Source organism: Peromyscus californicus, unplaced genomic scaffold (genome assembly GCF_007827085.1).
Source record: "Peromyscus californicus insignis strain IS unplaced genomic scaffold, ASM782708v3 Scaffold_6__1_contigs__length_162567912, whole genome shotgun sequence".
Taxonomy (NCBI): domain Eukaryota; kingdom Metazoa; phylum Chordata; class Mammalia; order Rodentia; family Cricetidae; genus Peromyscus; species Peromyscus californicus.
This window is the reverse complement of record NW_026294584.1, coordinates 62255466-62279819: the sequence shown is the minus strand read 5'-3', so window position 1 is coordinate 62279819 and position 24354 is coordinate 62255466. Positions and strand designations below refer to the sequence as shown.

The window sequence follows — 24354 nt, the reverse complement described above, 5'->3', positions numbered from 1 at the left end:
TAATCCCAGCACTCGGGAGGCAGAGGCAGGCGGAGTTTGGGGCCAGCCTGTCTACAGAGCGAGTTCCTGGACAGCGGGGGCTTCATATGGAGACCGTATTGGAAAACACCCAAAATAAAACTTAAAAATCAAGTACATGTTGTTAATTTTGCCTAACAAAGATAAGTCGAGAATAATAACATAAAAGAAAACGTAAGGACTAACAGACTCCAGGTCTCCAAGGAGACCGAAGTGAAAAAGGAGACGCACAACACTGCCGTCACGGAGAGGGCGGCGCGGCTTTACTGCGCATGCTCTCCCCACCCCACCCACCCCCGGGCCCGCACAGCGCGCATGCGCGCCCGGGGCCCGCTGGTCTGACGGGCTGTTGCCAAATGGCATTGCTGGCGGGAAAGTTGAGCCTGAGGCGCTGACGGGGCAATGTGCAGCGATTTTCGCAAGGCCGAATCCGGGACGGAGGTGAGTGCTGCGGGGCGGTGGGGGAGCCGGGCATCACTAGGGGAGGTCGCCTGGCGCCCGGCGCCCAGGGCCACCGTGGGGATGGCGCCTCACCCTCCAGGGAGCCTGTCAGCGATGGCGAGCTGAGCTGCAGGAGCCGGGGAAACGGAGGGCCGCCAGTTGAGGCGTCTACAGACGTTTTCCGGAATAGGTGATTTTTAAGTAGCTTGCTTCACCCCTTTCATCTGCTTGTGGCATCCGGCCCTCGCTATTCCAGAATACATTTGTAGTCTGTCTCTCCAGAGCCACGCAGGCCATTTCATTCAGAAATGGAACCATTAACTATGTGTGTTAATGGCTCAAGGACTGTGTCAGCTAAGAGGAGTAAAAAAAAAACATCAAAAAGTGGACAGGTGTGGTGGTGGTGGTGCACACCTGTAATCCCAGCACTAAAGAAGCAGAGGCAAGCAGATTTCCATGAGTTCGAAGTTAGCCTGGTTTACATAGAAAATTCCAGGCCAGCCAGGGGGCTACATAGTGAGACCTCTTAAACAAACAAACAATAATAATGGAAACTGCCTTAAAACATACAGTAGATGGTAAAAGCATGCCATCCAAAACAGGGTCTGTAAAGCAAATTACAGGAGGAGATACTTAAATGTTTTCATTCTGACCTTGAACTTGCTCTGCAACTAAGGACAACCTTAAACTTCTTTTCTTTATTTATATAAATTATGTATATGCATGTATGTCTATGGGTTGGTATGTGCCCTTGAATGCAGATGCATTTGGAGGCCAGAGGCCGCCAGAAGAAGGTGTCAGATCCTCAGGAGCTGGAGCTACTAGCAATTGAGTCACCTGAAACTGAACTCCTGTTCTCTGTAAGATCAGTATCCATTCTTAACTGCTGAGCCATCTCTCCAGCCCCTAACCTTCAACTTCTGATCCTCCTGCCTCCCAAATGCTGGGATTGCAAGTATGTGCCACCGTGCCTGGTTACGCACTGCCAAGGATGGAACCCAGGATTCCCTGAATAGCAGGCAAAGGCTCTACCACCAGAGCTACAATTTCCAGCCCCTGAACTGGCATTTTAAGGACCATCTGATGTGGTTGTTGAGGATGAGGAGGATGGGGAGGTGACAGTCTAAGAGGGAGCAGCTCAGGCATGGTCTGAATTTAACAAGGGTAACATTTAAGGCAGGGGTTCTTAACCTGTGGGTCTTGACCCCATTAACAAATTTCTGTTTCCAAAAGTATTTACATTAGGATGCATAATAGTAGCAAATTTACAGTTATGAAGTAGCTAGGAAAATAACTTTATGGCTGGGGGTCACCACAGCATGAGGAGCTGTATTAAAGTCGCAGCATTAGGAAGGCTGAGAACCACTGATTTAGGGAACAGCCAGTGGTTCTATAGAGTTAGAACATAGAGAATTCTGGGAAGTGAGCTCTAAGAAATAGATAGAGCATGTGTTTCCCAGTGTAAGTGGAGGGGGGTAACCCACAGACACTGGACAGGACACCGACACTGTTTCCCATTTCCCTCCCAGCTCCCCCTCCAGGCATTTCTGTAAATACAATGAAGATGGCACCTGCATAGGAAATATTGCTATAATTTGTTGCTATAAATATTGATAGCAATCGTTGGTTTTCATAGGAAAAAAAAGCTACAGGGTGGCCCCTTTGCCAGAGACAAATACTAAGTACAAATATTATTTACTTAAAAATAATTAGCTTTGTGTAATCACAGACATAAACTTTTAACTTTTAAAATTGTATGTATTTGAATGTTTTGCCTCGTGCATATGTGTGTACCTCATATGTGCCTGAGCCCACAGAACCCAGAAGGATCATCGGATTCCCTGGAAATGAGTTAGAGGCAGTTCTGTGTTGCCATTTGGATAGTAAGACTTGAACCTGGGCCCTCTACAAAAGCAACAAATACTCTTTTTTTCTTTAATTACATTTATTTATTTATTTATTTATTTATTTTACATCCCTCATCTTCTCCCAGTCCTTACCCCTCCCTGCCCCCATCCATTCCTCCTCTGTTTCTGTTCAGAAAGGGGAAGGCCTCCCATGGGTATCAACAAAACATGGCATATCAAACTGTGGTAAGACTAATAAGCACTTCCTCATGTGTAAAGGCTGGGCAAGGCAATCCAGTTGAGGAACAGGGTACCAAAAGCCAGCCAAAGCATTAGGGACAACCTCTGCTCCCACTGTTAGGAGTCCCACAAGTAGACCAGGCCACACAGCTGTCACATATATGCAGAGGGTTTAGGTTGGTCCTATGCAGGCTCCTTGGTTATTGGTTGAGACTCTGTAAGCTCCTATGAGCCCATGTTAGTTGTTTCTGTAGGTTTTCTTGTGATGTCCTTGACTTCTCTGGCTCGTACAATCCTTCCTCCCTCTCTTTAGCAGGATTTTCTAAGCTCAGCCTAATATTTGGCAGTGGGTCTCTGCATCTGTTTCCATCAGTTACTGGATGAAGGCTCTCTGGTGACAATTAGGGTAGTCACCAATCTGGTCACAGGAGATGACCAGTTCAGGCTATGTAGCCACTGTTGCTAGGAGTCTTAGCTGGGGTCATAAAATGGCCAGTTCAGGCTATGTATTCACTAAAAGTCTTAGCTAGGGTCATTCTTGTAGATTCCCAGGAGTTTCCCTTACACCAGGTTTCTATTTCTCTCTCTCCAACCACCCCACAACCCAATCCCTCATGTTCCCATCCCCACCTGCTCCCAATCTACCATGAGATCTCCTATTTCCCCTTCCCAGGGAGATCCATTCATCTACCCTTGGGCCCTCCTTGTTACCTGGCCTCTCTGAATCTGTGGATTATAGCATGGTTATCCTTTGTTTTACAGCTAATATCCACTTATGAGTGAGTACATACCATATTTGTCTTTCTGGGTCTGAGTCAGCTCATTCAGGATGATTTTTTTTTTCTACTTCCATCCATTTGCTTTCAAATTTCCTGATGTCATCATTTTTTTTACAGCTGAGTAATAAATACTCTGTTGTGTAAGTGTATCACATTTTCTTTATCCATTCTTCAGTTGAGGGACATCTAGATTGTTTACAGGTTCTAGCTATTATGAATAAAGCTGCTATCAACATAGTTGAGCAAGTATCCTTATGGTATGATTGAGCATCCTTTGGGTATATGCTCGAGTGGTATAGCTGGGTCTTGAGGTAGATTGATTCCCAATTTTCTGAGAAACCGTGATATTGATTTTCAAAGTGGCTATACAGGTTTGCACTCCCACCAGCAATGGAAGAGTGTTCCCCTTACTCCACATTCTCTCCAAAATAAGCTGTCATCAGTGTTTTTGATCTTAGCCATTCTGACAGATGTAAGATGGAATCTCAGAGTCATTTTGATTTGCTTTTCCCTGGCAGCTAAGGATGTTGAACATTTCTTTTAAGAGGTTCTTGGCCATTTGAGATTCTTCTGTTGAAAATTCTGTTTAGATCTGTACCCCATTTTTAAATTTTATTGTTTGGTTTTTCGATGTCTAGATTCTTGAATTTTTTTATGTATTTTAGAAATCAGCCCTCTGTTGGATGTGGGGTTGGTGAAGATCTTTTCCCATTCTATATGCTGCCATTTTGTCCTATTGACAGTGTCTTTTGCCTTACAGAAGCTTTCAAGTTTCATGAGGTCCCATTTATTAATTATTGATCTTAGTGTCGGTGCTAACTGTTCTATCAAGGAATTCTTCTCCTATGCCATCAATCAAGGCTGTTTCCCACTTTCTCTTCTATCAGGTTCAGTGTAGCTGGATTTATGTTGAGTTCTTTGATCCACTTGGACTTAAGTTTTGTGCAGGGTGATAGATATGGATCTGTTTGCATTCTTCTACATGCTGACATTCAGTTATGCCAGCACCATTTGTTGAAGATGCTTTCTTTTTTCCATTGTATAATTTTGGCTTCTTTGTCAAAAATCAGCTATCCATAGGTGTGTGGATTTATGTCAGGGTCTTTGATTCAATTCCATTGATCCACCTGTCTGTTTTTATGTCAATACCATGCTGTTTTTATTACTAAAGCTCTGTAGAAGAGCTTGAAATCAGGGATGGTGATACTTCCAGAAGTTCTTTTATTGTACAAGATTGTTTTAACTATTCTGAGTTTTTTGTTTGCTTGTTTTTTTGTATGAAATTGAGGATTGGTCTTTCAGGGTCTGTAAAGAATTGTGTTGGAATTTTGATGAGGATTGCATTGAATCTGTAGATTGCTTTTGGTAGGATGGCCATTTTTACTATGTTAATCCTACTGATCCATGAGAGAGGTCTTCCCATCTTCTGATACCTTCTTCAATTTCTTTCTGAAAAGACTTGAAGTTCTTGACATACAGGCCTTTCACTTGCTTGGTTAGAGTTACCCCCAAGATATTTTATATCATTTTTGGCTATTGTGAAGGGTGTTGTTTCCATGATTTCTTTCTCAGCCCATATAACATTTGTATATAGGAGGGCTACTGATTTTTTTTTTTTGAGTTAATCTCATATCTCGCCACTTTACTGAAGGTGTTTATCAGCTGTAGGAGTTCCCTGGTATAATTTTTGGAGTTACCTATGTATACTATCATATCATCTGCAAATAGCAAAAGTTTGACTTCTTTCTTTCCAATTTATATCCCCTTGATCTCCTTTTGTTGTCTTATTGCTCTAGCTAGAACCTCAAGTGCTATATTGAATAGATATGGAGAAAGTGGACAGCCTTGTCTTATTCCTGATTTTAGTGGAATCGCTTTGAGTTTCTCTCAATTTAGTTTGATGTTGGCTGTCAGCTTGTTGTATATTGTTTTTATTATATTTAGTTACATTTCTTGTATCCCTCATCTCTCCAAGACTTTTATCATGAAGGGGTTTTGGATTTTGTCAAGGGCTTTTTCAGAATCTAGTAAGATGATCATGTGCTTTTTCTCATTGAGTTTGCAACAACTACACTTATCCACTAAACCATCGCTCCAGCCCCTGAAATATACTTTTTTCTTTGTTTTGTTTTTGTTTTGTTTTGTTACAAGACAGGGTTTCTTTGTGTAGCCTTGGCTGTCTTAGAACTCACTCTGTAGACCAGGCTGGCCTCTTATTCAGAGATCTGCCTGCCTCTGCTTCCCGAGTGCTAGGATCAAAGGCGTGCACCACCACCACCTGCTAAAATACACTTTTTTAAAATAAAGAGAAAAGAATTCCATCATGCTACTTCTGTGGCCATTTCCTTTTGCACTTCTTTTGTTGTTGTTGTTGTTGTTGTTTTATTGAGGCAGGGTCTCATATAGTCCAGGGAGGCCTTGAACTGTATAGATAAGATGTCTTTGAACTCATGATGCCTATGCCTCCTGAGTACTGGGATTACAGGCATGTACCACCATGGTTGGTTTCTGAATTTTTTTCTACTGGTCTTTTCTGCCAGAATCCTAACTTAAAACAAGATAAAAGCAAAACCAAGATGTTACCCTGTGATGCCCCCACCTCTAGTCCCATTTCTTTTTTTTGGTTTTTTTTCAAGACAGGGTTTCTCTGTGTAGCTTTGTGCCTGTCCTGGAACTTACTCTGTAGACCAGGCTGGCCTCGAACTCACAGATCCGCCTGCCTCTGCCTCCCGAGTGCTGGGGTTAAAGATGTGTGCCACCACCACCCAGCTCTAGTCCCATTTCTTTGCTTGTTACAGAGTGGTCTGTGCCCTCAGCCTCTGCTTCCTTAGCTCCCAGTCACTGAATTCTGCCTTCAGCATCATCCTCAACTTTATACTGCCGAATGCAGTAGAGTATTACCTGCTCTTAAAATGCCAGTTAGGAGACCTCTATCCAGGCCAGTGCTGCATGCCTGAAACCGCAGCATGGGAGGCCAGCCTATACTACATATGGAGCTCCAGGACACCTAGGGTGTATCGTGTAGAGTAGGGGGCATATGCAAATGAACTTTTCTTCCTTAGGAAAAGTTAGAAGATCAGGATAGTTTATCTCAGTTGTCAGCTTGATGGGCTTTAGGACCACCACGAAAGCAAATCCCTCGTCATGTCTAGAAGGGATTTTCAAGATTGGGTTAATTGAGGTGGGAAAACCCATCCTAAATATGGGCTCTACCCATTGCATAGGCTGGGGTCCCATACTGAGTAAAAGGAGAAAGTGAGCTGAGCACAAGTATTCATCACTGCTTCCTGACTGTAGATGCCATGTGATCAGCCACTCTGCCTCTGCCATGGTGGTCTTGTCTCCTGGAACTGCAAGACAAAATAAACCCTCCCTCCCTCCTTCCCTTATGCTGCCTTTTGTCAGGTGTCCTTGTCTCAGCAATGAGACAAGTAACTAATACAGAGAAGATGAGAGAATGTGTTAAAATTGCATCTCCAGTGAAAATTTCATCTGCCATCGAAAGTTCCACAAAGCTGCTGCTGTAACTCACTCATTTGGTAGATAGAGTGCTAGCCTAGCATGCTCAGGGCTCTGGGTTTGATCTCCAGCACCACATAAAACCAGGCAAGAGTTCTAGGCTATCCTGTTACAGAGTGAGTTTGAGTTCAGCGTGGGCTACATGAGACCCTGTCTCAAAAAAGGAAGGCAGAGGCTGGCAAGATCCTTATTAGGTAAAGGACTTGCCATGAAGCCTTACAACCCAACTTTGAGCCCCAGGACCCACATGGTAAAAGAGTAGATCTAATTTCTGCAGACTGTTCTCTGACCTCAACACATGTGCCAAGACATAACCTGCACGTGCATCCACGCACTTAGTCAATATAATTTTTTTTAAAAAAAGTTCTCATTCCTTTTGTTACTGGTTGCCCACCAGAGATGAACACTCAGACAGTATAACCAGTTGAAAGTCTTTATTCAAGCTGGCTGGGACCACACCCAAGTGTTTGTGGAGGTGATACCTAGGAGTGTTCAGAATATGTTTTTTTTTTTAAGGGCAGAGGCTTCATCAAGGTATCTCTTAGTAGCTGAAGGGGGCTTCAAAGGGGAAGTAGTTTGAAGTGAGAAGTTTTAACAGAGGCTAGGACAGGCAGTTAACTAGCTGGTGGGAGGTGGGGGGCATCCTAACCTTTGGTTCCTAGAATAGAGTTGGGTTGTTTTCTATGGGATTCTCCGTCAAGGAGATCAGATTCTAGTTAAACCTGGAATGGCTTCAGGAGGAATACAGGGTGGAGGAACCTCTACACTGTCTATCCCTGTCACACTGTAATTGGTCAGTGTGGGTCGGACAGCGCTGCCTGGTGTCTTGCTTTGCTGTGATAAACACCATGACAAAGTGACTGGGAAGGAAAGGGTAAGTTTGGCTTACACTTTGCAATTACTTCCCATGATTGAGGGAAACCAAGTCAGGAACCAAAGCAGAGGCCATGGAGGAATAGGTTAGCACCCACAGTGGCCTGGGCCCTCCCGCATTAATCATTAATCAAGAAAATGCCCCCACAGACTTGCCTACAGGTCAATCTGGTAGAGATATTTTCTCTAGTGTTTTCACAAATGACCCTAGATTGTGTCAAGTTGATAAAAAACTAACCAGCACATCTAGCATGCCCAAGGCCTGGGTCCATATCAGCAGTGGGGTTTTTAAAAGCTGATACCATACTTTCCCAATTCTTTTCAGATCATGTAGACATTTCTTCCTAATTGAAATTTTGAAACATAGTCTGGTGTAACATACTAATAAATCTATGTGTTTGTGTGTACATGTACATATTCCACGCTACATGCAGAGGCCAATTAGTTAGGCTGACAGGCCTGCAAGCTACAGGGATCCTCTTGTCTCTACCCGCCCGCCACCCCCAAGTGTTAACATATGTAGACTACTGTACTGTAGTCTGGAGATCTAAATTGAAGTCCTCATGTGTATACAGCAAGCACTTTACCCACTGAGCCATTTCTGAAGTACCCTTCCCAATTAAAACTTAATCAATCATATACCTAATGAAATACTAATTTATTAAGTTGAAATTTTAGTCTCTATAAATTGCTTTTGAAAGTAATTTTTAAAGGAATATCTTAGTATTACTTGACTTTTATGCATTTGTCTTTTCTTTTCCTCTTATAGAATGATTGCTTTTTAAAAAAAAGTAATTATAAAGCAGCAGTCCTTCTGGGAATAAATTTAGAACTCTGGGGTTTAACCATATCATATTGGAGTAACAGTTGTCTTTCTGTGTAATATAGAGAAATGCTTTGTTCAAGAGCCAAGCCTGGGTCTATGCCCTGAAGGGCAATTGAATTTTGGAAGTGGCTGAGGAGTCTAATTTCACATGTGGAAAGAATTGGTCTTCTGATTTTATTACATTAAATTTTAAATTTTTGAGATGGAATTTTGCTGTATTGTCCAGGCAAGACTAGAAACTTGAGATTCCCCCAGCCTAAACCTCCCAAGTATCAGAAATTGTAGACATAGGCCACCATGCCTAGCTCTGGTCTTCTGTCTTATTTCTGTTCCTGTGATAAAACACCATGACCAAAAGCAACTTGGGCAGGAAAGGGTTATTTCATCCTATAGCTTGTAACCCATCAGCTAGGGAAGTCAGCTGGAAAAGCACAGGCCCTGGAGGAGTACTGTTTACTGGCTTGCTCAATCTGCTTTCTTAGAATACCCAGGACCACCTTCCGGGGGTTGGTACAGTGGCCTGGACCCTCCCACATCAATCACTGATTAAGAAAATGCCCCCCTTGCTGGGCGGTGGTAGTCCACACCTTTAGTCCCAGCACTTGGGAGGCAGAGGCTGGTGGATCTCAGTGAGTTCAAGGCCTCCCAGGTCTACAAAGTGAGTTTCAGGACAGCCCGGATTGTTACTCAGAGAAACCCTGTCTTGAAAAACAAAACAAAACAAAAACAAAACAAACAAACAAAAACAGAAAAAGAAAATGCTCCCCACAGGCTTGTCTACAGGCTAGTCTAGTGGTAACATTTTCTTAATTGAGGTTCCTTTTCCCAGATGATTCTAGCCTGTGTCAAGATGACATAAAAACTAGCCAGCACATCCTCTGATTTTAGGGAATATCGGTGATAAAGCCAATCTTCCACACTGATCCTATATGCATCAGAGCAACTGCTTCCTACCCTTGCCCACTGTCCATTCCAGCTTCCTTCCTTCCCTCCTTCCCTTTCTTTCCATGTTTATGTGGATGCAAGAGGTTGGCTTCAGGTCTTGTTCGTCAGGAGCTGTTCACCTTGTTTTTTTGAGACAAGGTCTGTCACTAGGACCTGGAACTTCCCAATTAAGATATGCTGGCTATTCATCCAGTAACCTATGGAAGCAGATGCAGAGATCCACAGCCAAGCACTAGGCCGAGAGTCTAGCCAAAGAGAGGGAAGAGGGATTATATGAGCAAAGGGGTGGGGGTGGGGCGTCAAGATCACGATGGGGAAATCTCCAGACACAACTGAACCAAGCTCATAGGAACTCATGAACTTTAGACTGACAGCTATGGAACCTGCATGAACTTTAGACTGACAGGTGTGGAACCTGCATGGGACCAGACTAGGCCCTCTGCATACAGGAGACAGTTGTGTAGCTTGGTCTGTTTGAGGGGCCCCTGGCAGTGGGATTAGGATCTATCCCTGATACATGAGCTGGCTTTCTGGAGCCCGTTACCAGGGGGGAGAGGGCTTGGTCCTGCCTCAACTAAATATACCAGGCTTTGCTGACTCCCATGGGAGGCCTTACCCTTTTGGAGGAAGGGATGGGGGTTTGTCGGGGGTGGGGGAGGCTGGGGGAGAGCGGGAGGAGGTATGAGAGGAGGGATCTGTGGTTGGTATGTAAAATGAATTTAAAAAAAAAGTATGCTGACTGGCTTCCCCAACATTGAAGTTAACAAGCACGCCACCACTCCTGCCCAGCTTTTTACAGGAACTTGCTGAGGGTGGAAGAAATACAGCATGGGTAGTAGAGGAAGGTAATTATAAATGCCAGCTAAGGGCATGTGACTATTTGCAGAAACATAGGTTGTAATTGGCATGAGTGTTTCTGTTGTAGTTTGTTAAGAACATGCTTATGCATATATACACCTGCATTAAATAATATTTGTCTATGGTGATATTTTATTTGTATTAAAATGTTATTTGTATGTTAATAAATAAAGTTGCCCAGGGGTTAGAGCTGTTAGCAAGCCATAGGAAAGCAGGACAGTGGTGGTGTACGCTTGTAATCCCAGCACTTGGTAGGCAGAGCTAGGTAAGTCTCTGTGTGTTCAGGGATACAGCCAGTATTGGATACACATGCCTTTAATTTCAATACCAATCATAAAAAAACCTGGAGGCCTATACAGACAGGCCGTGACGAGGCGGTCATGTGGTTGGGTTTACAACCAATGAGAAGGCAGAACAGGAACTCTATAAAGACTTTAACACAGGGGTAGCTCTGGTTCGGAGAGGTAGGACCACCGCAGGAGGAAGGGTAAGGTTTTAGCTCTTAGCTCTGACCTCTTGGCTTTCTTCTTTGCATTGGTTCTGTGTTTCTTATTTAATAAGAAGGTTGGTTACATCTACATTTGTCTTTTCTTTCCTCTATTTCATTATCACGTAATGTAACATCAATTGAGACAATGACAGTGATTATCATGTTTATGTTATCAAGCACTAAAAGAGTAAAACATTCATCAGGGGACATTGTCACCTATTCTAAACTATATGTTTGCAGTTGTGCGTGGGATAGTTATGTCATGTTAGGCAGAATTATGACCTGGTTATTATTTTCATTTGGAAATTAAGCATGAGATAGGAGATGTGATTTTGTGTCAAGTTGACAAAGTATGGACTATGATGGCTAATCTTGGTTGTCATCTAGACTATATCTGGAATCAACTAAAACTCAAGCAGGAGGGCACACCTGTGGGAAATTTTTCTTAACTGAATCTTTTGAGGTGGGAAGACTCACCCTAAATCTGGGCCATACTTTCTACTGGCAGCCCACATGAAAGAAGGACACTTCTTGCATTTTGCCTGTTTGCCCTCATTCTCACTGGCAAGTTCATCTATCCTGCTGCTGAGGCATTCCTTCACTAGGATTAGAACCTACTTCTTTGGGATTCTGACATATACTGAAGACCAGCTGAGACATCCAACCTCACGGACTGAACAATCACCAGACTCGTAGCCTTTCTGTCAAGGACAGCCATTGTTGACTAGCCAGACCACAGCCTCTAAGCCAAATGAGCATCTGCACAGTGAGTGCTGTCCCTGTTACAGAGTGTGTTTGCTGCAGGAATGTTGCTGTTGCTAGAAAAGTTCAGTGTTTGTTTCAGCTGTGAAGATGACTGAAAAAAGGAGAAAGCAGTTGCCTTACACGGACTGATTTGACCTCTCATCTGATAGGTCCAAACACTCAGCCTAGTGTCTGTGCTTAGAGCTCATTAGACCTCAGTAGTGACTCCAAGGTTGTATGGCACTGGAGAAAATTCTAGGTTTTAGAAACCAAAGAGATTTTGATTAAATCTTAGTTCTGGAATTCATAAGTTTTCTCATATGAAAAAGAGAATAACAATAAATGAGATTGCTGTGGCAATTAAAGGATACATACACATGCATTTTGATAGCACAGTAAACACAAATAGTAGCTGTTATTATGATAATAAAGCCTGGCAGATACTGATCTTCAGCCTAGTGACAAGTGTCTTTACCCATGGAACCATCCTGCTAGTCCCGAAGGTTAGGTTTTTTTGTTTGTTTGTGTGTATGTATGTGTGTGCCACATGTGTACCAGTGCCCATGGTGGCCAGGATTGTCAAATATTTGCTGATTCCTAATAAGTCGAAAACTGGCTTTGATTCCATTTCCCTCATTGACATTTAATCTGCTTCCTGTTAGCCTATTAGTAACTGCTGTCATGGTGCAACACCATTCCAGAGGAGTATGACAGTCCAACCTTCTCTACCCTAGTAGCCACCAGGATGATCTGTTTGAAATGACCACAGTAAGCTCACACTTGAATTGCAATTACTCTGTCCCTGACAAAGGAAGTACTTTTTGATTTGCTCATTAATGGAGGAGAAATCTGAAGTTTGGGGAAGTGGCCTAGCATTCTGGTTCTGCAGTCTCAAGTGTCTGTCTTTAACTGCAGAAGACTGTTTCTTTTTGTTGTTGTTGTTGGAGCTGAGGACCGAACCCAGGGCCTTGCACTTGCTAGGCAAGCGCTCTACCACTGAGCTAAATCCCCAACCCCAGAAGACTGTTTCTTGCTGCATAGGTTCCAACCTTTTGTTTTTGTCTATCCAAACATGTGTATTAGTGACTTTTCTCGTTGTTGTAACCACTGATAAGCAACTTAAGAAAGAGTTTATTTCAGCTTACGGTTTGAGGGTACAGTCTATCATGGAGAGAAAGGCATGGCAGCAGGCAGTTCCACTGTGGCAGGAGTGTGCAGCTGGGAATCCTCACTTCATATCTTGGCTGAACAGGTAACAGGACAGGAAGATTTAAGGTCCAACCCCAAGGACCCACTTCTTCCAGCCAGGCCTCACTTCAATTGAGGCTCATCCCCAGCTGTGAATGAAGTGTCGAGACACATGAGCTCATGGGAGTGGGGAGCCTTTTACATTCAGGCTACAGCAATCACCTCCTGGTTCCTGTAGTTGAATGGGTTTTTTTGTTTGTTTATGTTTTGTTTTTAACGAAAAAAAAAATCAGCAACCAGCTCCCAAATAAATACACGGAGACTTATTCTTCCTTATGAATGCCCTGCCTTAGCTTGGCTTATTTCTAACCAGCTTTTCTAACTTAAATTATCCCATTTCTCTTTAGCTACGTTTTGCCTCTGAGCTTTTTACCTTTATTTTATACATCTTTTTTTCCTTCTTACTCAGTGGCTGACTGTGTGGCTGGCCCCCAGCATCCTCTCCTCCTTTTCTCACCCCTTCCTCTCTTGTTCTTCTCTAGGCTAGATTTCTCCTATTTATTCTCTCTGCTTACAAGCCCTGCCTATATCTCTCTCCTGCCTAGCTATTGGCTATTCATCTCTTTCAGGTGTTTTAGGCAAGCAAAGTAACACAGCTTTACAGAGTTAAACAAATACAACATAAAAGAATGTAACACATCTTTGCATCATTAAACAAATATTCCACAGCATAAGTGAATGTAACACATCTTAAACTAATATTCCACAACAGGTTCCCAATGACTTAGGGCCATCTCACAGTACAAATAAGCATTTATTCTAAAGTCAGAAGTCCCTATGGTCTTTAACAATTCCAACACTGTTCAAAGGCTAGGGTCTCTTCTGAGACTTAAGGCAATCTCTTAATTGTGACCCCTTGTAAAATCAAATACCAAGCAACGTATTTCTAATATACAGTGGCACAGAATGAACATTCCCATTCCAAAAGGGAGGAATGGGAATATAGGGGAAGATCAAACCAAAGCAAGACCGAAACCTAGCAGCACAAATGTAAATCCTGTAACTCCATATCTAGCACCTGGCACTCTTGGTGGAATTGGGGCTCAGTGGATGTTTGAATTCACTGTGAGAAACCAAAGACTTAGGAGCAGTTCAAATTTAGATTAAATAAATTTATTCATACTGCTAGCAGAAGGGTAGCTATTAAGAGATATCCACGGAGTCTGCTTAAAGGGTAAAGGAATTTATTAGGAAGGCTCACTATAGAACAGGAGATTTATCGTAGGGTCCTGGAAGGCCTAGGTACAGTACCACATTGTTCTTCAACCTGAGTCTGTTCCAGCATCCAAGCCCATGAGGGAGAGAAGAGAGCAATGTACTTGTGTTTCAGGTCTTAAGGGTAGCCCCGAGGCCACACCCCAGGGGCAGGTACTTCCAGGTCATAGGTAGGTAGGACAATTACTTGCTACATCTCTAGGGGTTGTGCTTCAAGGTCATAGATAGAACAGATATCCACTACATCTCCCCCTTTTGTCTGAATAAGAAAATTCTAACCTAATACAAAACCATATACAATAGGAATGATTATTAAGTATTGTCCAGGAGAGGGGAAAGGTAATAACATAAAGAAAAATAGAAATACAACCTGCAAGAACAACATCAAACAAGAGACACATACTAAAGTCCAGATCATAGGTAAATAGCATGTTACAGAGATTACTCCAATAGCTGTCCTATCCTAAAGAATCTAACTTTATTATCTGAAATGTTCTTAGCTAAGATATGAGAGGATTATAACTGTAACTATATAGTCTTCAATCCCATCAAAGACCTGAGAAGGAAAATAATATTACCCGAGAAAGCAGGAAGTGCAAACAAGCAATTTCCAAAAAACTGCGAGAATAAACAGAGACAGCAGGCAGCCTGGACAGTCACCGAAAGATTCTCAGCACCGTTGGGGCATCCATTTTGGCTACAGGCCTAGAATATCTGACAGACCATTTTCAGAAGCAGGGATTTTGAAAGGCCATCTTACCCTGTCTTAACAAGGTTCAGTAGTCACTTTTCCTGTGTCCTGCTCATCTGGAAAGGACAGTGTGCATACTGTCAGCAGTCAAGGCAAGGGCAGTTCTTTACCCAGTAGGCCATTTTGTGCCAAGAAGACAACTTCCAGAGTGTCTTAGAAGCCCAACATTCTCTCAGCTACAAACATTACAGCTAGTCCTCTTGAGACTTAACCATTTAGCTTTCTTACAAGATCCCACAGAGATACCATCACCCCCTAAACATCAGGAAGCAATTTTAAGAAAATGACACCCTCTCTCCCAAAAGTTTTTGTTTTCTCAGTGTTAATAGATAAATTGTTATAGGGTTGGAGGTGGAAAAATAAAATTTAGACTCAGGATTCTTTTTTGGGGGGAAAATAAGGGGGAATAGATAGGTATAGGATATTATTGTATCTACTAGTAAACTAATTTAGCAAACTATCAGCCTTAGATAAATTGCACTGATTTGGATTCTTTTTTTTTTTTTTTTTTTTTTTGGCTTTTCGAGACAGGGTTTCTCTGTGTAGCTTTGGAGCCTGTCCTGGAACTCACTCTGTAGCCCAGGCTGGCCTCGAACTCATGGAGATCCGCCTGCCTCTCCCTCCCGAGTGCTGGGATTAAAGGCGTGTGCCACCAATGCCCGGCATGGATTCTTATATATTGATACAAATGTAAACTATTTTTCTATTCCTATTTAAGATAATTTGTATAAACTCAAAACTATAATTGTCATATTGTACGCATGTTCCTACTCCTATTTGAAGTATTTTGTATATTGATGTAGGAGTCACCCATTAAAATCCTGAATAGATGTCAGTGGTATGGTGTACATATTTTAATCTTCCAAATTCTGCAAAATAAAACATATCCATCTACCAAATTTCATTTCTTTGTATATCTTTAGGATTACTTCCTGCAGGTAATGGAGTTTGGTTACAGAAAGAACAAGTAGGACATTGTTTTATGATTTCCTTGGCTTCTTGCCAAGTGATGGAAAAGTCCTTTTTCAAGTCTTTGTTATTTACATGGTGTTCCTTATGAAATTCTGAGACTTCTAGCATATTACCTATTAATAACTGATCAATCTCATCATTACCTTGTGCTAGAGGACCTGGCAGATCCGTGTGGGTTCTGATGATTTCTTGTAATTGTATAAATAGTGAAGTTAATTTTGTATTATCAGGAGTAAATTTAGCAGTTTCAATATGTAAAAAACTCTCTTTGCATATTAAGAGTCAGTAACTATATTGAGAGGTTCTATGAAGTCCATTAGTACCATAAGAATGGCATACAGTTCTGACTTTTGTACAGAATTGTAGGGGCTTTGAACCATTTTATTTAAATCTGTTTATATCCTGCCTTTCCTGATTTGTTTGCATCAGTATAGAATGTAAGGACTCCAGAGATTGGTTTTTGCCATACAATGTGAGGATGGACCCATTCACTTCTTTTTATGAGTTCTGTTCTCTTGCTTTTGGAATAACAATTGTTAATTTCTCCGCAAAAAATTACTGCAGGCTCTTTGCCAGTATTCATTATCTTTCCATAAATTTCCTCATTAATTAAAGGTACTACAGTTTCTGCTGGGTCCATTTCTGTCAATTGACGAAGTCTTAATTTTCCTTTAGAATCAAATCAGAGATCTTTTCCATATATGTCTTTAACTTCTTACTCGGTTTACATGGTAGAAATATCCATTCCAATATAATATCTTCCCTCTGCATCAAAATCCCTGTAGGGGAGTGTCTGGAAGGTAATATGACCAGAATTCAGTTAAGTTCTGGATGCACATGATCTACATATGTCTCTCATATTTTCTTTTCTACTAGAGCCAATTCCTTCTCAGCTTCAGCTGACAATTCTCTTGGACTGTTTAAGTCCCTGTCCCCTTTTAGGGTATTAGCCAAATTTACTAATCCATCTTTAGGTATTCCAATGATAGTCTGTAAGTTGGAAATGCTTCCTAGCAATTTTGAATATCATTAAGAGTCTGCAGTTGAGCTGTCCTGAGTTGGACCTTTTGGGGTCTAATTTTTTGTAGATCTATCTTATATACTAAGTAAGTAATAGAATCTCTTCTTTGTATCTTTTTGGGAGCAATTTGTAATCTCCAGGAGGCAAAACTTTCTTTATTCTTCAAACATGCTTTCTAAAGTATCTGACTTCGGATCAGCTGATAAGATATCACCCATACAATGGCAAATTATAGATTGTGAAAATGGTGCACGAATGATTTCCAATGGTTTTTGCACAAAATATTGGCACAGAGTGGGGTTATTTAACATTCCCTGTGGGAGTACCTTCCATTGATATCTCTTGACTGGCTGGGAATGATTATAAGTAGGTACTGTGAAGGCAAATTTTTCTCTATCCTTTTCTTGTAGAGGTATGGTTTAAAAAAAACACAATCTTTTAAGTCAATAACTATAGTAGGTCATTCTTTGGGTAACAGAGAAGGCAAGGGCATCCCATTCTGTAGAGAGCCTATAGACTGAATTACTTTATTAATGGCTCTCAGATCTATCAGCATTCTCCATTTACCAGGTTTCTTATTCTTTTTTTTCTTTTTTTTTTTTTTTTTTTTTTTTGGTTTTTCAAGACAGGGTTTCTCTGTGTAGCTTTGCGCCTCTCCTGGAACTCACTTGGTAGCCCAGGCTGGCCTCGAACTCACAGAGATCCGCCTGGCTCTGCCTCCCGAGTGCTGGGATTAAAGGCGTGCGCCACCACCGCCCGGCACCAGGTTTCTTTTTAATAACAAATATAGGAGAATTTCAAGGGCTGGTAGATTCTTCAATATGTTGAGCATTTAACTGCTCCTGAACCAGCTGTTCTAAGGCTTGTAGTTTCTCTTGTGTCATAGGCCATTGTCCAATCCAGACAGGTTTATCAGTTAGCCATTTTAAAGGTAGGGCCATTGGCATCTCTGAGAGTTCAGTGGCAGTTGTGCTCTGTTTATGTACAGCGTGAATGGTTGGTGGCTGTTTTTTTTATAGTGTCTTATGGTATTATTTCCAGAGACATGAATTGGTTTGTGTTCTGCTTCTGAGATTGGAGAAATTTTAATTTGAATATTACATTGCTGTAACAGATCTCAGCCCCAAAGATTGACTGCTACATTAGCCACATAGGGCTTCAGCCTTCCTCTCTGTCCTTCTGGCCCTATGCATTCAACCCATCTTATATTTTGTTTTACTTGAGATAGGATTCCAATTCCTAGAAATTGGACATCTACCTCTTGAAGAGGCCAATTTGGATGTCATAATTTTCAAGTATAGCCTTCTAGAATAATGTTATTTATTTGTACTCTAAGCTTTGGTATTTCTTCATTTATAGAAGTCTGCCAGAATATTTATGGTATTTTTTGGAATTTTTGATCCATCTATCAAAGCTATTCTATCATCCAGTGCAGTATTGTTCTTTACAATAGGCACTGGATTATTTAATTGTCCTTGGGAGGAATTTCTTCCACAGGGACTGGAAGTTCGATTTAGGAGCCTGTGAGAGGACCCCCCAACGCATTTCCCAATGGTAAAGAGTTGCCTTGTATGTCTCTTGTTGATCTGCATCCATTTTTCCAATGTTGGCCTTTGCAACATCTTCTGCATAATCTAGAAGATGTTTGGGTTATTTCTAGAAGAAGCATTGCTTCTAGAAGCACCCTGTGTACAATTTCTTCTTATATGGCCTGGTGTACCACAGTTAAAACATTTGGTACTTTGATGCCTCCTTCCACCTTTGGAAATTGCCTCTCCTATCCAAGCCTCATCACAATAGTTGAGAGACTCAATATTGTTTGTGTGTTGGATTCATTCTTCTATGCCGATCTGATCTCTAAAGGTGCAAGTATCCTTTCGCAGTCTATATTAGCATTTTCAAAAGCTAAATATTGAATTAATACATGTCTTAATTCTTGGTCTGATATTGCCTTGCTTATAGCCTTGGTCAGTCTTTGTAAAAAAAAAAAAATATCAGTAAACGGTTCTTTTGACCCCTGGAGGACCTTCGTATATAGCTCAGTTGGTTCCCCTGGTTCTGGAATCTTTTACCAAGCATTTAGGGCAGCTGTATGGCATATAGATAATGTATGATCATCAAAGGTAGATTGTGCATCTATATCTTCTTCTGCCTGAGTCTGTCCCAACATCCAACATGAGGGAAAGAAGAGAACAACATTTGTCTCAGGTCTTAAGGGTGCCCCGAGGCCACACCCCAGGGGCAGGTACTTCAAGGTCATAGTTAGGTAGAACAGTTACCTGCTGTATTGCTAGGGGCAGTGCTTCAAGGTCATAGATAACAGATATCCACTACAGAGGGCAGCCTTAGAGCCAAATAGCATGCTGTGTGGAAGTGGGGTTAAGGTGGAATTTTTAAAGCAAGCAAAGGCAGCTGTTAATACCTCACAGGCCATTGTCCTATTCTTATCTCACCTGAAGGCCACTAGGATCTCCCAGGCATTCCAGAGCTAAAGGTCAACGGCTCTTAAGGGGTGCCTGGCTCCATATTAGGCTTCTTTAGTCACCACAGGGGATCTGTGTAAATTATTACTCAGGTCTGAGCACTCTATTGACGGGAATAGAGCAGTTTGTTTCTGGGCAGATAAAACATAGTGTCATCAGGTTAGGGCCGACTGTGGCCGACTGTCACGTCCCCACAGCTCGAAAATACTTGGGAAGTCCCTTCATTTCAATTCTGGCCTGCAGCACACATAGCTTTTCTCTGGAGCCTCTCCATGCTACAGATTTTCCCAGGGGATGTTTCATGGTCCTGCATTTTCTGAGGTCTCTATTGAAACAAGCTTCATCATCACAGCTTCACATAATGACCTTCAAACCTGCCACATGTTGCTGGTCTCATCAACTTTCTGGAACTATGGCATAAGACTCCATGAGCCCCTAATTTTGCAGTCTGTATGCCTATAACTAGGGCATGGCCTAAATGTTGTCCTGTCTTGAGATTTCTGCCACCAAACAAATAAATTCATTACTTTTTAATTCAGCCTCACCCAAGTTCAAAATGCAGCCAGATTCTTTGCTAGAATATAGCTTGAATGACCTCTAGCCCATTTCCAATGGGAACCGGGCCTTCACTGTCTATATTTCTCTCTGCATGCTGGCCCTCCAAACTCCCACCATTAAGCTCCGCATACAGCTTTCTAGGGCTTACCTGCCCATAGCTTTAAACTCTTTCACATTCCTCCTGCAAACCAGTTCCAAAGGCCTGAGAACCACGTGGTCAGGCTTATCACAGCAAAGGCCGCACTCCTCTTTTTCTGTATCAGTTGCTTTTCTCATTGCTGCGACGCCATACCCAACAAAAGCAACTTAAGGGAGAAAGAGTTTGTTTTGCTTTGAGTCCATCATGGTGAGTAACTCATGACAGCAGGAGTTTGGTCACAACTCATCCTTTACATATGATTGGTCTCACTGCATCCTTGATTAGGAAATAAAGGAATATGCAAGATGTTTGCTTTTGTGAGCTTTAACTGTCAGTGTAACAGCCTAGAATCATCTGAGAGGAAAGCTTCAACTGAGGAAGCCTAGATCAGACCTATGGGCTGTCTGTGGAGGACTGTCTTGTTTATTAATGGATCCTGTAGGGCCCAGCCCACTATGATGGTACCATCCATAGGTGCTGGTCGTGGGCTGTTTAAGAAAGCTAGCTGAACACGAGGCAGAGAGCAACAAGCAGTGTTCCTCCATGGGTTCTGCTTTTCTAGCTCTGATTTCTCTCAATAATGAACTGTGACCTGGAAGTGTAAGCTAGTTTAGTCCTTTCCTTCTCTAAGCTACGTTTGTCAGAGTGTTTTATCACGGCAGCAGAAGGGAAACTAGGACCCTATAGCTCAGCTTACTTTCCTTCTTATTCAGTCTAGTACGCTAGCCCCTGTGATGGCACCTCCCACATTCACGGAGGTTCCTTCCTTTTCCGTTAAACCTCTCTGGAACACCCTCCTAGACACGCTCAGAGGTGTTTGCCCTTAGTGGTTCTACCCAGTCAGGAGCCTACCTGTTTCACGCAACAAGCTCTTGCAGTTCAAATCAGCTTTTCCTTTGCCTGCACACCCTACTCTTCATGCATTTCAGCCGTACCCTCTCCCATGCCTGGTGTACCTGCCTGTGGCCCATGCACTTGGCTTCTACCCACTTTTAAATGCAGCTGAGCCTAGAGCTCCTTAGGAAGCTTTCCTCTGCCTTTCCCCTTTGGCCCCTCCCATCTAGATAAAAGAGACAAATTAAATCAGACCACTGTATAATTGGTGTAAGTATAAAAAATGTTATTGTAAAATACACCAACGGTAAATAGTTTGCCATTAGAAGTTTGGTCTTTATACCCAACAGTTGCTATCCATTTTTTTGAGGGTTCAGACTTATTTTACATCAGTAGATTTGATATATAAATAAAAAATTAAATATTTTTGAAATAAATGAATAGGAATAGGCATGGTGGCATGTGCCTTTAACACCAGCACTTGGGAAGCAGAGGGCAAGTGGATCTCTGTGAGCTTTCTAGGCCAGCCTAATTTATATAGTAAGTCCCAAGCCAGCCAAGGCTACATAGGAAGACCCTGTCCTTTAAAACAAAAAAACAGGGACTGCAGAGATGGCTCAGCAGGTAAAAGTGTGTGCTGCTCCTGCAGAGGACCCATTAGGTTTCCAGCACCCACATTGGTGCTTACCACCACCATTAACCCCAAATCCAGGATATCCAACACCCTCCCCTGGCCCGGGGCACCTGTACACACATGGCATGTAAACACACATACACATAAGTAATAAAATCTTTTAAACAAAATATTTCTTCTAAATTATATTTCCCTTTTAATATTTTCCTCTAAATCTTCAAATTATGGTCTTAAAGATTTTTGAAATTTTCATAAATATGCACTTCTAGGATGTTGTATCCTTTTAAGTAATGAGTTTTCCTCTTTTTCTTTTGTAAGCTCCTTGCCCGACTTGAAGGCAGAAGCTCCTTGAAAGAACTAGAACCCAACCTGTTTGCTGATGAAGATTCACCCGTGCATGGTAAATAAAACACAGCCCTTAGTGGAAAAGCCTATGAGAGGAAGTTCTGTGAGACCAGTTTCCACACATGTTCACATGTATACCTGCATATTCACGTCACACATAGACCTAGAAGGAGGCAGTGTAGGCTAAAAATGAGGCACACCAGGACTGGGAGTTCCAGGCCCCCCTGTCTGTCAGGATACCATCTTCAGCACATACTGTGGTCTCCTTCCCAACACACAGCATTCATGGGAATTCTGCTTGGCCTAGTTTTCATTCTTTCTCTTTAGAAGTTTGCAGAGCTGCAAGGAGGTCTTAAGGTTCCCAGCTGTTCTGTTACTGTTTCTCCAGCAGGAAAAATAGTTGCTAGCTTGTTTGGTACTAGGAAAGCTTTCAGGGAAGGTTGAGTGCTTGAGCTTAGTTTCAGTGTAATACATAGGATTTGGGTGTGTAATTGAGTTGTCTTTAGCACAGCAACACAGTCGTGCAACTGTCACCCCAGAAAGAAACCCATCTGTACTAGTAGTCAGCCCTGGGTAACCACAGCCAGCTTTCTCTGTGGATTCGCCCTTTCTGGAGGTCTTGTGTAATTAAGGTAGACCTGCACATCTGTCTTTGTGGCATGTATCAGTAGCACACCCCATCCCTCTTTTAGAGTTATTTATTTTATGCATATGATTGTTTTGTCAATGTGTATGTCTGTGTACCACATGGGTGCCTGGTGCCTGCCAAAGTCAGAAGAGGGCATGGGATCCCCTAGAACTGGAGTGACAGATGGCTGTGAGCCATGGTGTGTGGGTGCTGGGAACGCAAGCCAGATCCTTTGCAAGAGCAGCAAGTACTCTTAACCACTGAGCCATCACTCCAGTCCAGTAGCCAATTCTCTAGTGCTGAATAAATAGACTCACTATGTCAGTGCACTATCACTTGGTAGCCATTTGAATTGCTTCTGAATTTTGGAAGCTACGAACAGTGCTGCCATGATCTCATGTACAGGTTTTTCTGTGGATAGATAGGCTTTGGGTTCCTTTGGGTAACACATAGGAGGGAGATTGTTATGTTATAAGGCAACTCTCTGTTGCTTCATCTTTGGAGAAACAGCCAAAGTGATTTCTAAAGTAGCTTCATGTTTTACCTGTGACCATCAGTGAAGTGTCTGTTCCAAATACCCCGCATCCTAGGGCTGTCAGTATGTCTTTGTGGCTACAGTTTAGAGTGACACCCTGTGGTGCTTCTGCTTTACCCTTTCCTGTGGCTGACGGTGGCGCTTGTCTCTACCTGAGCTCACTCCCAGTTTGCCCGTCCTTTTAGGAGAAATGTCAGATGTTTGCTAACTTTTTTTTTGTGTGTGAAAAGTATTATTTAATGTCAATGAGTTAAAAGCTTTTACCATGTAACAAGGAAAAAGCACAAATATAAAGGAAGACAAGAAAGATCCAGAGAGATGAGACAGAAGACAATGGTCTGCTCCTCTGGTTTGCATAACTTTCCAGTACGGTCGCAGATGGCTGCCATAGCTCCAGCTGTCAAAGCTTTACATGTCAGCATTTGTGTTAAGAATGACAGTTAAGTAAATCTCCTTAATATTTTGTTCTTATCTGAGCAAATTTGTTTCTCAGTAGTCCACCAAATATTCTAGAATCCCATGCCTTAGATTAAACCATGCTTCTGATATTACTGCTAAAGAGCAGGACTGCAAATACCTATACATTGTAATCATGGCAGTTGCAGATGAGCTCTGCCTCCAAACTAAGTGGAAAGTAGTTGTTTCATATGACAAATAGCAGGATCTGATGTTTGCTAATTTTAAAACCAAGTTCCCCCTTATTATTGCATTATAGTGGCCTTTACATACTTTAGATAAGAGATGCTTATCCAGTAGGTGAGCTGCAGTGTGCCTGCCCGCCCTCTCGTCTAGACTGTGTTGATTCCTTCAGAGCACGGGATTGCTAACTTTGGTGAGGTTTTGTCTCTTCTGTTGCTCATATTTCAGTGTCATGTACAAGACCCTTAGTCCCTATTCTAAGGTCTGGAAGACGTACAGCCAGTCCTACTGGTACATTCTGGTGGTCCCAGCATTCAGGAGACTGAAGCAGGAAGTTCAAAGTTTGAGGCCAGCGTGTTGTGTGTAACAAGATCCTGTCTCAAAAAATAAACAAAATGATCTCTAGTTTGTCATTGGTTTGTTTTCATTCTTTCCTGGTTGGAAATGCATGCTTCTTTGATTCTAGGCCCTTTAAATGTACTGAGACTTGTGCTGACCAGTGGCTTATTAATCTAGAGACTGCTGCTCCATGTGCACTGTAGACTGTGTAGTCTCCTGTGCCTGGGCCAGGCGCTCTCTAGATGACTCTTGGTTCTAGCCGGCTCTAGTGCTAACTTCGGCTTCCTTGCTGCACTTGTTTGCGGCTGTTCTGTTGTCCCATTTTCTAGAGTTAGCTGCTGACATCTCTGGCTGTTATCTGTCTCTCCCTTCAGTTCCATCTGTCTGCCGCCTTGTGTTTAGGACTTTGAGTATTATGCATACAAAAGTTTAT

General features: G+C 42.2%; 1 protein-coding gene across 1 annotated transcript in view; it reads left to right on the top strand.

The window, feature by feature from the left end:
- Positions 1 to 334: 334 nt before the first annotated feature.
- The window catches only part of Xrcc2 (X-ray repair cross complementing 2), a 38413-nt gene continuing 14393 nt past the window's right edge, over positions 335 to 24354 (top strand). The window contains exons 1-2 of the mRNA XM_052721206.1: positions 335 to 459; positions 21754 to 21835. Of these exons, the coding sequence (XP_052577166.1) occupies positions 421 to 459; positions 21754 to 21835 (121 nt within the window). The 5' untranslated portion in view covers positions 335 to 420. The remainder of the gene's footprint in view (positions 460 to 21753; positions 21836 to 24354) is intronic.